Source organism: Anomalospiza imberbis, chromosome 1 (assembly GCF_031753505.1).
Source record: "Anomalospiza imberbis isolate Cuckoo-Finch-1a 21T00152 chromosome 1, ASM3175350v1, whole genome shotgun sequence".
Lineage (NCBI taxonomy): Eukaryota > Metazoa > Chordata > Aves > Passeriformes > Viduidae > Anomalospiza > Anomalospiza imberbis.
The window spans coordinates 67,122,721-67,139,230 of NC_089681.1; the positions used below are offsets into that span (position 1 = coordinate 67,122,721).

The 16,510-nt window shown below is 38.8% G+C and overlaps 1 protein-coding gene across 7 annotated transcripts in view; it reads right to left on the minus strand.

Moving 5' to 3' along the window:
- FHOD3 (formin homology 2 domain containing 3) overlaps window positions 1-16,510 on the minus strand; it is a 370,799-nt gene that overhangs the window by 67,007 nt on the left and 287,282 nt on the right. For 5 of the 7 annotated variants that reach the window (XM_068195730.1, XM_068195740.1, XM_068195787.1 and 2 more), the window contains 4 exons: window positions 14,511-14,645; window positions 11,184-11,234; window positions 6,259-6,473; window positions 11-316 (listed from right to left, as the gene is read on the minus strand). In XM_068195730.1, the coding sequence (XP_068051831.1) occupies window positions 11-316; window positions 6,259-6,473; window positions 11,184-11,234; window positions 14,511-14,645 (707 nt within the window). The remainder of the gene's footprint in view (window positions 1-10; window positions 317-6,258; window positions 6,474-11,183; window positions 11,235-14,510; window positions 14,646-16,510) is intronic. The other 2 variants (XM_068195778.1, XM_068195761.1) reach the window with 1 other exon arrangement.

Consider the following 16,510-nt stretch of genomic DNA (forward strand, 5'->3'; position numbering starts at 1 on the left):
TTCACTTTACCAGTTTCATTGTCACTGGTTAACTTGTCCTCTCTCTCTTCCCTCTCTAAAGTGCTGCTTGCTGAGGATATACTGGATGCAGAACAGTTGTCTTTTTCATTCACTTCCTCATTCTGCCTCTCCTTTTCACTGAGTATTGCACTTTCTTCTGGCTCTCTCTCTGGTCCTTGCTCCACCTCACTCTCTGGTCCCACCTCTGTAGCCTCTATTTCCTTGGGTGTCTCCGTTCCCTGCTTGGCCTCAGCCTCAGCCTCCTGCTCTGGTTCTGGTTCTGTCTCTGTCTCTGGTTCGGGTTCACTGGCACTCACTGGTGGAGAGAACAATGGGAGAAAAAGATTCACTTAACAATGGAGCCATCTCAGATTCACCTCTCTAAACGAGAGCGACGTGAGAGTTGTATAAGTGCCTTATGGAAAGAAAATAAAATGCAAGTCCATGGCGTGCTTAGGAACATTAGGAGCAACAGACTGATGGATGTTGTGCGATGACAGCGTTGCACGTGAGAGTGGCCTGGCAAGCCCCCTCACTCGCTGTCTGGAGCCAGCCCACTATTTTTATACATACTTCCACAGCTGCAGTGTTGGACTCGCACAAGGATTTGAATGAACCAGCAGAAAATGGGCATCTCACCTGAGCATTGACAACTCAGTGCCTAGACACAGCCAGGAAAGAAGAGATTAAAAAAAAAAAAACAAAACAAACAAAAAAGGAGAGTGATTGTGGCTTTTGGTTGAATTTTCTTTGGGTTCTGGAAGAGTTCTTTTTTCACCTGATGAGGAACACTTCAACAAAAAAAAAATACAAATATTAGTTTTAATAACACACTTGAATGGCACAGTCTCAAAATGGCACTGTCACACATTTGGCTGACAAAAACCATATGTTGTTTCATGCACATTTACTTCAGAATAGCCACATCAAAATTCAGCAAAGTTTCCAACTGCCTGGCATATGGCACATATTTAGTTTCCAGTTGGTTGGCATATGGCACACAGTGAGCTTTTTTATCAGTTGGCACACAGAAAACACTGTTGATAGTACACACTTGATTTCTTCTTCCCTAGTAAAAATAATTCATTCACCTTTAGGGTTTTTAGCAGCAACAGCAGATTTTCACATGCAAATATTCTCTGCATGCTGCAAAGAAACTGAAGAGCATCCGCACATATTACCATCAAGAAGCTCACAGTTCTCTGAAACATGAAATAGCCATGCAAAGTGTGGCAAAACGGACATGCATGTTAGCTCTGCACACTTCCCAAATTCCCTCTATACTAAATCTTGTGGGTGGCTGAACTATAATGACCAAGTCATACTTGGTTTGTCCCTCTGTTAACTATTTTCCATTACAATATTGCAAAAGAATATTCTGGACTTCTCATTGTCTTTGGATTACACAAAATACAATGAGAATTTCTTCAGGTACTACATGAACCTTTGAAGGAAAAAAAATCACACTGAAATACTGGAATGCAATCCAAATATTTCAGTCCTCTACTGAGCAGGTAAGTATTTATCCTAAGTAAATATATAAGCCAAAATAATGAAGATCATATTATTCTCCATTGAGAGCACTTAAAACTCTAATACTAGATATGAAAGCACCTCTGCCCATGCCTTGTTCCTCTAAATGTACCTTACCTATGACTGTATCCTGGACACTGCCTAGGAGAGAATCAAAATTACAGAGGGTTGTTAAGGAGTTGACAGACACTGTAAATCCCAGTGATGTGTTTCTCACCACAGCTGTTAATGTGTAGGTAGAGAATGAGAACATTTTAAAGTCAAGCCAAGATTTGAATATGATTGAGATGAAAGCTTAGGAATTCTTCAGAAGTTCCTGGAACCAATGTGGTACTTCAGCAAGAAAGATTCTCAGCTTGCCATGGTTCAATGGTCCATATATACAAATGTCACCAATTAATCCATGAATAATCATATTTTTATATAAATTTTAGATATTTCTATCTAAAAAAAACCCAAAAAAAGAAACTAACCGTCATGCAATAACCAAAAAGGTCACCTCGTCTCAGATGGAGAAAGAAGCTGATTAAAACATTACCAGGACTCCTAATGGTTACTGCAACTTTGTCATAATGAAGCACACTGAAGATTCAATAGAAACAATTCAGGGGAGATGCAAGAAATGCTTGAGAAAATTTGAATGTTCAAAAGAATTCCAGATACTCTTCTAACAAGAAATATTCCACACATACCAGAAATATGCAGCATCTTAGCAAAATCTAATACATAACAAAGAGTAAAGAGCACTATACTGACATAGGCTGCTCTTTTGATTTACAGGAATAATAAAATCCAAGTATTAGAACAAAACAAGGATATGTTGACACTCAATTTGACAGCCTCTCTCTCTATCTCTCTAGGAATAACATCAAAAAATCCACCTATAACCCAAATCACTTGAAAACAGTGAGCGAAATTCAGCAGGACTTCCCTTAAGGAATAGTACAAAAATCAAATCTGCCAGGAAACACTATCAAGAGAACAAAGCCAGCAAGCTAGACATGTGTCCATCACTTGCATTTCCATCATGTAATCCACTGTAGTGATATTAGTGAGAACTTCTGAAGATGTTAAAAAATACAGTTCTCAGTGAATGCTTGGTAGTGGCCTGTTTGAAATGAGCTCAAACTTTCAGTCCCACATCTACTGGGTCCATTTTTGTACCAGACAAAACATTAAGTGGCAACCTCACAGATGGCAAGATAAATAAATAACAGACCAGGCTCTGTCCCCTGTCTTCAGACTTCTGCTGGTGGAGAGTGCAAAGACTCAGGAAAGCAAGCCTGGTCAAATAAAAAAGCATCAACAGCAAAGAAGGTGTGCCTGAGATGTTAAGAAGCATGACACCTTTATAAGCTGATCCCTTCTGAAAAGCAAGCCTAAGAACTTCTAATGCAGTAGAGGGATATGGACATTTCCTTTAATACTCAACTATAAATCTACTTTGAAGCAGACACAAGATGCTGTATTCTGCTGATAAGAACTCAACCCTCCAGTCCTATTTGCCCTCAGAGAGAAGAAATATCTCTCTGGGCTCACATCTAATCCCCTGTCAGGCTAATTGATTAGCCAACCACATCCCCATCTATTTTCTATGCCTTCCACTTGGAGGTGTGAGATACATATGCTGAGTGTCTCTTGTGGATGCATACAGTAAATCTGAAAATGTCTATGTCCGTCCAAGACCTCTTGGTTCAATTGTTCAGGCATTGCCTAAAGTCTTTGCTGTTATTTCCTTTCAGCTACCCCAGCATAGGATTCCTCTTCCTCAGAATTCTACAGGGATGCCTTATCTCTCCCCACTCCCACTCCAGTCTTTTCCTCCCATTCCTTGTGTTGGTAAAAACAGGTGCAGATTGAATTGGCTCTTTCTTCGTGCAGTCAGAAATGATCCTTTTTTGTCCTCCCACCCAAGTTCCTCCTCGGACTTTCAGTATCATGGTTCCTTTGGCTCTGCAGCTGGGGCTGCATTGAGCTCATTGCACGCTCATGCTCTGGTGCTTCGTCATCTGCTGAGATGCTCTTATCAGTCATGCTTCGGGCAACATTTGAACCCTGCTCAACCACCACTATGTTCAGAAGGTCTCCTACTGTCCACAATGTGGACTTGGGTTGGCCTGCCTACTTTCTCAAGTGCTAAAATGGCTGCTTCTTTCAGTCAAGGGTTCACCTTATATTCCTTTGTAGACTGACTTCAGAGATGTCTCAGTTATTGTTGCTCCTCCTTTACTGCATACTTGCACTTCACAGAATATTCTCCAATGAAATTACAAAAGAGTAAGTAGCTGCTCTGAAGAAAAAAAAAAAAAAAGTTCCTTTTTGCAGTTACAGGGCTGCCTTCATTTCCTCTGAATGCCATAACACAAGTTTTACAAGAGTAAGTCCTACAAGACTTGATTACTTCAGTGGAATCAGTTGTTTTATATGAGAAAACACTGCAGCTCAGTAAGTCCAGATTTTTATATTGGGTAATGGTACTGACACATTTCACAGTATGAGACAAAGTTCCACAGAAAGAATCTGTTTCCTTCTTAATACCAGTAGATACTGGATGGCCAAAGGATATTTCAGCACAAAAAGAATAAAATACATCTGACTTCAAAAATCCCTTATTGTTTTGCTAGTAGATGAACACTCTTTGCTTTTGACCTCAGGTTTTGAATTCTGCAGATGAATATCACACATCTGTTAACGCCATTCTTGCAGAGTCTTTAGAGCATCACATGCACAGAACCAAGGAACAGTTTTTCTTCTGCAGTTTCATTCCTACTTGGGAAGATGGTGAACCCCATGTTAAAAGCAACAGCTTGGGGTGCAAGTAATCTGAGTTCCATCCATGGCTCTGTTTCAGCTTTTCTTACAACTGGCTTGAGCAAGTTAATGCTTCATTTTCTCTACCTATTAAGAGGGATTCACAACCCTTCCTAAAACCAGTAAAATTGAGATTTTAATTCAGTTTGGAGCATAAGGAAGTCAAGTAATAGTATAGAGACCATGGCACAGTGTCTATATTAAGCCTGTCCCCCACTAGCAGATATCCAATAATTTGGGCACTTCCAGATGGTGTGTCCTGCCCACATGTTCATGACTTCCTATGACCCTTCCAATACTTTTGGTAGGTCTGAAAAAACAGTCATTCCCCATGCCCAGATCCCGCTGAAGTATGCAGATTTCAGGCCTCTGTTCAGGTTCTATCCTGGCCATCTGTCTGCAACTGCCCTTGGCTGGAAGGCTACCCTGCCCCATCCATATATTCTCTCCTTGTGGTCCATTTGCCAGGCTTCCAGGTGCTGCCCTCCAATGCCTACTATATTGCTAGGAGTTTTAGTAGAGATGTCCTGTCTACCCACATGTTAATAGCTTTGCCATATCCTGGCTGTCTGAAGCTGCCCTGTACACCTGCTCTAAATGTATTCTCCAAATGGTCTGTGCTGCTCCGTTTCATGCTGCAATTTTTTTTTAATGCTTCCAGGAGAAATATGTTAAAATAATCATCACAGGAGATACTTGCTCTGTACCCAGCTCTGAAATCCTAATGGTGGAAAAATCCAGCTTATTTGCTCTAAAAGCAATATAGCACTAAACAAAATGGGTGTTTGGATATTTCTGACTATCAGTATTGGAGGAAAATATCTGTGGTTTCTAAGTTGAAATGATTCCACCGAGAGTCTTAAGGTTCCAAACAAGAAAACTGGGGAATATAATTGGGAAAATATATTAAACTAAATAAAATAAACTTCACCTACTTAGTACAGTGAGGACAAACATATGCAGCATTCAGTATTTGTAACGTTTTTCTTAAATTGCCTTGCTTTATAGCATGCTACCAGCCATAACACTCCATAAAACCAAGCAGTGCAAGTTACAAATGCATTAATCACCAATAGCATGTAGCAGGAAATCAAATAAAATAAAAATGAGTGATGGCGATAATTTTCCCTCAACATGCATTCTAGCTCCCAATGTTAATGCAACATCATGTGGTGCAAATATAAATCTGTATGGCATGTGTTGTTTTGAGGACTGAAGTAGAGGTACATGATGCAAGTGGCAGAATGACATACTAACATACACAAAAAGCATTGCTCTGTACACCAATAAATTATATGACAGCAAACCAACCGTGCAAACACTAGTTATACTTTCCTTTTTACTAATTGTCTGTGGTCTCTTTTAAGTTCTTTATGACTTGTGCTACAATTTTAAGAGTTTTTTCTCGGTATTAAAAATAATCAACATACTCCCCCTGCCTTCAATTCAAGAACTTTTCAGTTTGTCACATTCAGCCTGTGCTCTCCTGGAAGGTTATTATAATCTTGGCATTCATCTGTTGCATTTCTTTCAGAGAATTCACATATGCAAAATCTGTTGGCAGGAATACTGTTTGTCTAGTATTCAGTAATTCCTCATATATAAGGAGCATGACACTAAAATTAAGACCCTCTGTATTCTCTATTTTCTAATTATTCTATTTGAAGAGCAACAGACAATGACAGTATAAATCATAGCAGCAATTAGCAGTATTTCCTCTTATTAAACAGATTACATTATATACAAATCAATGCAAAAAAATAGGCAATTTAGGAAGACAGCATGGAACAATGTAGAATCCTTTACTGTGGCAGCTCATAGGATGTATTCTTGCACTCATGCATCAAAAATCACCATCCCAAGAGAAACTGTGATAAACCCAGCATTGTTTCCTCTGCCCTCCTTTTCACTTACCTTCTGAGGGCTGAGGAGTTCCACACGGGATGGAAGGGGTCTTCAGCTCTTCCTGGGACTCTATGGATGCTGGGCTGATGCACTTGGGTACAGGTGAGGATGGAGCTGAAGGAGATCTCAGGTTCAAGGACAGCTCACTTCTGCCTCGGTTGACAGTCCGACTCTTCAGCTCCTTCTCATACTCCTCTGCTGCCAACTTTTCCAAGTATTTGTATCTGAAAGTTAAATTCCAGAGGGTTTCCGTAAAGAAAAAGAAGCCTGTGGCTGATGCTTGTTTATGAATGAAACACCTGCAGAGAATGAGCTGACTTCCTGACACAAGGAGTACAGCACTGAACTGCCTGCTTGCTCAATCTGCCAAAAAGTGCACACCGAAGCAAAGACTACTGCCCTGAAAAATGTTAAATTGCTCATTACAGTACAAAAGTAAAAAACAGCAGAGTTAAAGAACCTTTAGCTGTAGTATTTAGCTATAGTCTGCACAGTCCTTTTCCTTTTTGGAAGCATTTGTCTGTCCTCCTTTTCACCCTCCTCCTTCCTCCTCTTCCTCCTCCTCCTCCTCTCAGCCCTCCCTCTCCCAAAACTCACTCTCCCAAAATGGGAGAGAAAATAAAAAATAAAAGAGGAAAAAAAACCTCCAAACCCAGAGCCCCTTAACACTGGTGCAAATTGCCAAAATCTGAGACTTGCTGTAAGGAGAGGAAAATGCAGCAGACAAAACCAGATCTTCCTGAAAATAATACCAATAATAAACGTTTGAACTGACTATCTAAAGATTCCGAACCTGCTTCTATTTGCTGTGAGAGCAATGCACTGGAATTCACTTTGTTCTCTCCAGAGCCTACAATGGAAAGTTTTTTTTTTTTTTTTTATTCTGAAAAATTTCTCTGCCGGACTCAGACATCCAATAGCTTGTACCTGACGTCACATGTAGTTTATTCATCAAAGTCACTTTAAAAGAACAAAGATACATCTGTTTTGCATTTTAGGCAAGCAGAACTCACTAACTGTTTATTAAGACCAGCTACCAATCATATTCTTCATAGTATGCTTTATACATTTCGACAAAAATAACTTTTAAATATGTGCCTGTTCCAGATGTCTGCTAATTTTATCCACCATTATTTGCTAAGGAATAAATTCATGACTACAGCTGGATCGGGCTTTAGACTGTTTGCCTTATCTGCAAGTGAGCTGTTAAACAGGTTAATCAAGACTACTGCTTATGTCCCTGAAACACTCTGGTCATTCCCTATAACACACTGTTGTAAACACTTCATAACATTGAACACCTCTCCTCCCCCCTTCTGCATCACTGACAGCCAAAATTAGTGTAAGAGGGTGCACTAAAAGCAGGCAGGGTAAAGAAGTCAGCCATATGTGGTAACAAACATGCTTAGTACATATGGTAGCCAAACACACATGCACATTTGCAAACATCCATATAGAGCACAGAAATGTGTCTTTGAAGAGCAGTCCTAGTGTTTTCAGAGGCAATTTGCATTACTGCAAACAGCAATAATGAAGAACAAACTAATTTTCTTTTATTCCTCCAGAGGTATGCACAGGCTTTGAACAAATTCTGCAAGAAAAAGAACCCCTACAGACTCTGGATGAAAATATAACAAGCTACATACTTGCATGGTTATAAAATAGGAACTGTTTACAGTTCTAACATGAAGCCAATTCTTGAGACTGAATCTTGCCTTTTCAATAGAGGGGAAAGCATTTCTCTGGCATCAGCATGATGTTTTGTTACAGCTCATGAAGCCACTCTTTCTTTGAATGTTGGTCACTTACGCAGGGTACCTTCCACCTCCTCACAAGCAGAGCAGATGGTACTCCAGACTCATAAAGAGTCATTCAAACTGATCACTTGGCACTAACAGGTACAGCCCAGCTGGCTACTGCCAAGTGGGTTTTGCAGTTTGCCAGCAGACTACAACAAAGATCTGGATGGATCCTTATATGATGTGGGGAGCTACAATATTTTATTGTCCTCAGTTCTTTTTCAGGTGCTTTAACATTTTCTGTAGCTGCATGCTGCACTGCCAACCAGCAAAGCAGAGACTATCATCAAGAGGCAACTTTTCAAAATGTATCTGATTATTATACTGAAACACAAAAGAGAACCAGAGCAGCAACTCCAATGGCAGCAAGTTCATCAGCAGAACTAGTTATCAAATGGGAAGCTTAATAAATAGGTGTAACTGAGAAATAAAAAAACATTCAAGAATCAGTTAATGCTTCACACTTGATAAATAATTTAGGTTATTTTTTGTTTCTGACAAATATTTTCATTGTTGTAATGCACTAAACAGTTATTTAGTTGTTGTTTTGCACTGGGTTGTTGGGAATTTGCACTGGGTAGTTTTTACCTTGCACTACGGAGTTTGTGTCACATTGGTCTATTCCACACACCTTTCCCCTCCCCCCGCTAAGCCTCGGGTGTGGTGGTCTCTCCCTGACCTGCTGCCCACTCCCCCTCTCCTCACCTGTGTCCCATTGGATGTGGCCCCTCGCTTCCCCACCCCTTTTTTCCTGGGCTCAAAGCCCCCCTGGACGACACCACCAGATGCCTCTGCCTCTGTTAGCCCCTGAGGTGTCGCCTGGATCTGAGGTGGCTCCTTTATAATAAACAGGATTTAGTCCCAAGGAGAAGAGTGCCTTTTGTCTTTTATCTTTGTCCACGTAGGATTCCCCCTGCTGTGCTCAAAGGGGACCAAGGGGATTCCTACAGCTGGCGCCCAACCAAGGGGATTCCTACACTTCATGATGAATGAATGCCAGCAGCAGATACGCAAAGTCACGTAGACCAAAATCTGAAAGGGTTGAAAAGATGAGCTACCATACCTCCCCTACAGTATTGACAAATTGCCCCTGTATATGCTGTCATATTCTTTTAAATCATGGAAACCTGCAGACATCATCTCAGCTATGCTAACTCTTCTCTATAGACAGCAAGCCAAAAGTCTATGGCAATCCACTTGGTATTCCTCATGAGCATAACACTGGATTTATCATCTTCAAGTAGATGAAATTATCATTTTGAGTTCTCTAGGTATCTGACTAATGCCCCAAGGGCAACTTAAAATGTTAAGGTACCAACAAAGTCATGACAGTGGAGAGCATTTAAACTGTACCTCACACTGCAGAGGTCTTGGGAGCTCACATTTCCCAGTTTTATTCTTTAATTACCACTGGAAAACACCCAACCAAGCAAAGGGAAAAGACCTCAAATAATTGAACAGCAAGATCTAATATGGAGGAAACATACAGTTTTTAACTAGGATTTTAGGCATCTTGACTATAGGATTTTCTTACAGTCTATGCACTCTACTAAAACAAGCTAACATACAACTTCTTATAGGAAATAAAACTTCATTTGTGCAAAGGTGTTTATAAAAAAGTAGTTACAGAATGTCAATGTAATGGACTACTGGTTCAAGACTTCATTTGCAAAGTTTTCTCCAATATTTATGTGCTGTCAAAGCAAACATGTCTTTCCTCTTTATGATAGGAACTGATAGTTTGATATCTCAGTTCAAAAGAGCCCTAAAAATAACAAAACATTACTAATGAATAGTGAAATAGTCTCAGATTACACAGCAGTAATAGAGAACACCAAAAATATTCCAGTTGGCATTTTCCCTTACAACCTGAAAGTTCTGAAGAACTCACTTCTAATTTGTTTCAAAACTTGCAGATGAGCATGCTCACTGATGCTTATATGCTCAGATGCATTTCATTCCAGAAAATGCTTTAAACTACTTGTAATTGTTTTGAGACTGGAAGCACAATGGAAAGCCCATTTACCTTTTCTTACTCTTAGAGATGTTAAAAAAAATTAATATTAGCTACTTCAGCCTCAATAGATAAAATTTCAGTCTGCAGAAACAAACTGTCCTCTGTATGGTTTTGTGAAAAAAACCCCAAAACACAAAAGCAACCAGAAAAAAACCCAAGTAAAAACATAGCAACACAATGATTTCTGAGATGGCTGCTCTCTTATTTTGATAATGTAACTCCAGTTCTTGACAATCCAAAAGTAGCTCCAGAGAGTAATCTCTAGAGGACCATAAAAACGGAACTGAAGCACTCTGGATGATTTTTCATTTATTTGTACAGTAACTTGCATATCTTCCAGGTGAAAACAAGCACTCCCTCCGGGATGCAATTACTAGCAGGGGTAGAGATGAAGCTACTGAAAGACAAAAGTCCTTCGTTGAGCATTCCTTGAAAAATATGCTTTTATAAGCACATACCTCCTAGCCTAGCCCAGAGTTTCTAAACTTGTTCATTGAATAGAAAAAAAAAAGGAAAAATAAAACCCAAACCCTCCATCCCTTCAAATATGCTATATAAATAAAATTAAAACAATGCCCCAGTGATAAACACTGCTAAGCTTTGTAATTTACTTGCTGTTGTTTAAAGAGATCGGCAAAGAAAACTTGGCTCTGAAAGATAAAAATATGCTGAGAGTGGGTCAGAACCACTTCAATCAGCCTGTTACTGCAGTTTTGCAATGCTTGTGACCCCAATTTCCTTTATCCTCACTTGCCTTTTCTGACCCTCCAGAAAGTTTGGGACCCACTGGGTGAAAAAGACAGGCTTATTCAATTTATAACTCTACTAAATTTGGGCAATTTTCTGAGGCAAATAGGATAAGCTTATTTCCCACACAAATAGATAAAAGATCATCAATCATTCTTAAATATTCTCACTGCTCTTCATTTATTGCTGTGCTTACAGCTGGACTTCATTCTGCTCTTTTAAAACTTTCTTATAGAAGTCTTTTGCAATAAAAGTGTTTTGTGGAAGCAGAGTTAAAAATGTAAACATACGACAGCTCCACAGTAAAGAACATAGGAAGTACAAACAGCCAGAGGGAAGGATAGGGAAGGATGGATGCATGACATACAAACCTCTCTTCTCTTGCTTGTCTTAGTTCTTCTCTTTTGTCTAAATAATCACGGCTAGAAAGAGAATTACCGTAAATTGCAGCAGAAACCAGAAGAAAAAGGTAAGTAATAGAAATATAAGTAGAGTAGGAGAAACCAAGAGTGGTACACACAAACTGATCAAAGACAATAAAGGCTGTTGTCAAAAAAACTTGCTTGTTTTTCCAAAAATTGCTGAAGAGTGTACACTTATCCATACATACACCATCAAATATACTTTGGAAGGTCATTAAATGTAATTCTAAAAAAAACTGCAAAAAGTGAAAAATGAAGCATGCTTTGAAACCTGGTATCTGAAATGAGATTCAATGAACTGCACTTATCCATAGGGAGCAGGCACATGAGTGGCTATTTAATCATAGTGGCTATTTAGCCATTCCTCGTTTGCTCCATCTTAGAATGTCCCAAGACAGTGACTGCAGCCCCTGGCAGGATAGACTGAGGCAGTGAGCAAACTTGTTGGCCTTCTTTCCAAGGAATCTTCCCTTAGTGAGTTTTAGTTGCCACAGCTGGAAATAGGACAACGGACTGGCTTTACTAAGAAGGACAATTCTGCATTCCAAGAGGGTGTGTGCAGCATCCTTGGACAGATAGCAACCTTTCACTTCCTTATTTTTCACCCGGAGTTTTAGATACAAAACTCCTTTTATGTCAGCTGCCACTCCCATAGCTCCTCAAGTAACCCATATATTTAACTTTTGCCAAGTCAAGTTTGCTGGATGCTTGAGTACTATGATTTTGGACAGGCCTGCCACATCCACAAACATGGATGCAAATTTAACTCAGAGCACAGCAGAACCCAGCAAATGTCCACCCTGTCTCAGTATCACAGCAAGATGGTTCCTTACAATATATTTTTAATGTTTGGTTGAATCTGGTAGAGAAAACTGATGAGACCTCCACCTTATCTGCTAGATTCTTTCACAAAGTAAGCAGTGAGTACCAGAAAGATTTTCAGAACTACTCCTTTTATTAATGACCCCTTTTTTTATTCTCTTTATATTGTGTTATTAAATGAATTGCTTATCATCTATTATACCAATAGCTATCAAACATCTGCAAGTGTTCTTCAAAAGTCCTTTAACAGGGAACACACATTACTGTTTCAGACCATCTCCATAGTCTTTGAATTCTGAACTGGTTATACTTTACAATATTTTAAAAGTATTCCAGGAAATCTTCAGCAGGCAAATTTTAACATTACTCTTTTCCCTCGGACAACTTTCACTCTTCCCTACAGCTGAAAAATAACCACTTTATTTTAGGACATATTGTTCTATATATGCAATGGGTACAATAGTCCTTCTACTGAGAAAAATGTTCATTCTGCAAAGCATTCCTTTAGCTAGCAATAGTTTCTGAAGCTTTCTAGTGCCTCTCCTAATCCTCCAGCTCTTTCACAACTAGTGATGCTCTCCTTTAAATTATCCTCTATTTGTCAATAATGGTGCCAGAACCTAGTGCAATATTCTTGAGGCAGAGTTGGAAAGAATGAGATAACAAATGAGTCATGATGGTAAATCCAGTACGGCTCACGAGTTTAAAGACCGAATTGCAAGTGCTATTTTTAATCATAAATACATCTTTAGAGACTGGGTTTCTAGCCAGACTGATGATATGATAATGAAATCCCAGGAACTCTTATGAAACTGTCCATGACTGCTTGCTGTGACTTTGTCTTCCTTCTGCCAGACTGTTTAATCAACTGTGGGATGCTGTCTGTTTGTGAAGTCTGGTGGTTTTGGAGACCCTCTGCTCAAACAAAAGTTGTAACTTTTGGGTTATCACAAAACTCAAATCCAAAAGATGAAAACACTGGGCATTGAAAAATAATCTTAAATATGTAGCACAATCATGACTTTTAGTTAATCAGTTTCTGACTCTGAAATAAAGGAATGAAAATGTATATTTTGATTTTTTTTTTCTGATTTTAAGAAACCTCTTTTAGTGACAGAACAACCAGTGTAGCCAACCTCTACTGAAATGTGCAGATCTGTTATTCAAACAGGTCAATCTGCCAAATGCCCTGTTGGCTTTTCCAGTCTGGGAGTTTCCTTTCTGAAAGATCATGTTGGCTGTCCATGGCAGCCTGCTGCAGCCTGATGATCCACTTAGAGGGAGAGTTTTTGGAAGAGGCTGGAAGACTGCAACCTTATTGTTTCTGTTTCAGGAGAACTTGGGCAGCTGTTGGCTGCCAAAGATCCTATTATGGTGCTCTTCCACCTTCCCTCTGCCTCTCATTTCCTTCTAAACTAGCTATCTTCTGGAGCCAGGAGAATATCAATCAACCACTCCTAAGTTACTCCTCTTTCCAAATTCACAGATTCACAGCCTTTTTCCACTTCTTACTAAAGGGATGATTACAGTGAAAACAATCTTGCATACTAATAAACAAGCTAACGTGAAACCCTGTGCCGTATTTTCCGTAACTACCAATTCTAAGGCTACAAAGCATTTATATTGCCATTCTTTAAGTTATTACATTATGTCTTCTAAATACTAAAAATAGGTTTGCTTTTCACTCATTTTTATGAGGAAACAAATTGATTTTTTAGTGTACACTCTTCCGACTGAAGGCAAACAATTTCAGGTATAGATTCCACATCTATCCTTGGCCCACTGCAGTCTTTGTTAACGTCTCTGCTGGGATTGCTAGGCATGGACTGAAGAGGTTGAGGGGGCTTGTCTCTTACTATCCTCAGGCAGCACACCCTGGGATCCCACATCGCACAACATTTTCTCAGATGTGAAAATGCAAAGTCCCGCATCCAGCTATGACATTTGTCTGGCCAAGGTTTGAACAGTTATTTTGGTCATTACCTTCTGTGAGTTGTTGATTCCAGGAGGAAGAGACACGTGTTCAGAAACACAGGAAAAAGTAGTTAAAAAGCACTACCACACAGCAAGACATTTTTACTTTGCATAACTTAAAAAGAAAAAGATGTTTCAGTGCTGTCCCTTCCTCCCTTCTTGATACCTTTCTCCCACTGTTTCACCTTCAAATCCTATGCCTCATTGAGATTATAATTTGGTGAGTATATTAGCTAATAAAATCGAGCTTCTCTACATACCCAGACAGTGTAATTGGTTGCCTTTTAAAAAATAGCTTTTTTATTAAATGCCAAAATTCGTGATTGTTTAATCTATCAGTTTTTAAGACACTTAGATCAAGAAAAGTATCTAAAGAGACAAACTATTCATTAATTCAATTATTTTGCAGTTGAACGTCTCAATAATTGATCATTCTATCACACATTAAAGCAAGAGACTGAGAGCAAATTTGAGTCCTACTTGAATTTGTTTCTTTCTTCACGTTCTATCCTTTGCAACCTTTCTTCTCTCTCCTGACGCCGTCTTTCTCTTTCTGCTGCCAAGGACTCCTGGTGCTGCCGAAAAGATGATGTAAGGAGACCACCCAAAGCTGGCCTGCAGAAAAGGAAGATCAGATTTCTCAGTGTCACTTTTATTGATTATACTGGCAAAAAAATAAGTAGCAATCATGAAGCAAGTAACATAATCCCAACCAGCAGAATGACATGGCAATATTTATGCATGGATCTTTCAAAGCATTGGCTAAGCATCTTCTTGCTAAATTGATTATAGATTCTGTGATGAGCTGAAGAAAAACTATTAAGGTAAGCTTCCTAAATAGCCAAATTTCTAAAGCACAAATAAAGTATGTGTAAAAATTCTTCAGTCTGTTTCAACTGCAATATTGTATAAATATTTTTTTTTACTTTATAATCCCGTTAATAGAAAAACTGAATCCTGTAAAAGATTTTTGAAATTTTAAAGGAAAAAACTGTTAGGCAATGATGTTAAAAACAGATGTGTCACAAACACCTCAGAATCCTCTATACAGAAAAACAAAAGTAAAGGAAGATGTCAGAAATGCCCTAAGAATTCAAATGATCTCTTAGGTATCAGGCATATTTTTCCTTTATACATAAATAAATTTGATTATCATGATTTCCCCGCTGCATGTGCTGCAAGAGCAAGATGAATCTCATATTAAAACATATCAAAACCATTTTTAAATACTAACAGAAATTATGGCCTCTACAGTAAAAACTTTTCAAAGATACAAAACTACTTTTACATTCACTTATAGTTTGGTGCCGATACAGATTTTTTCACTGGCTTTACTCTATGTAGTACTTTGTCTGGGAGAGTAGATCCTCTTACACAACCTTCCCCCAACATGGTGGTATTGGTACCACCAACCTCTCACATGGCAACAAAGTGACCTCAGAGTAAATGTGTCTTTCTTTCTGTCTCTTAGACAGGAAAAAATCTGTATTGTACAGGGTAGTTTTATACAGATGCACACTGATTGAATTAGACTGATAAAATCAAAAAGACAAAACTCATGTAGAGAGGTTTCTGTGCATTGTTGTAACATGAGTTTTGCAATGAAAGGATTAATGAGAGAAATAGATACTGCCTTTTGTGTAAAAAGAAACTAAACCCTGCCTGCCTAGAGGAAGGTTCCTTAACCAGTAATGCAAACCTGAATAAATTTTCCTTATTTTTAAGAACTCAGACCCTCTCCCTTATTTATTTACTTGCCTATGGCTGCATAGTGTAGGTATTTAGCATAATGGCACCAATTCACTAGTAAACATAAGTGCAAAAGAAGATAAAAATATTAATGCAGACCTATCTTCCCCGAGAGTCTATGTCTGTATAAACAGGAACACCACAAAACATAGCCATTTCAGCCCCACTGGCAACAGGGCAGCATGAATATAATGTCAATAATTTCAATAAATTGAATTTCAATATGTCATATCCCACCCGCATAAACATTACATAAGATGGTATAAAACTTGATATTCTGTAAGAGTCCCTGCTGGCACTCCTCCAAAGCTACAGTATCAATGCTGGATCACACTCAAAACCATAAAAATCTCTAATATGCTTCAGCACTAAGAAAAGGGGGAAAAAATCCTCCAACCCTGACAGTCAAGTAAGTGTGGTGAATTTTCCCTTGAGCATATTTTAAATTTATTTTAACTTTTGACCTCTTAGTGCATGTTTCAAGAGAAAGCTCTTAGCAGAAACAGTAGCACCACTGTACTAAAATTCAAAGCTAGAGCTCCATCCCTGTAGTAGCACAAAAAAAAAAAAAAAACATGGCTATATTTTTGGATATAACATCAGAAATTACTTTTGGAAGGGGAAAAATGAACAGTGCCTCCATGTGAAGATATATGGAATTTAACTAGGAGAGATGGCAAAAGAGGGTCTCTGTCAAGTCTTTGTTTTTATCTGTTTTGTGTATTCAGCTT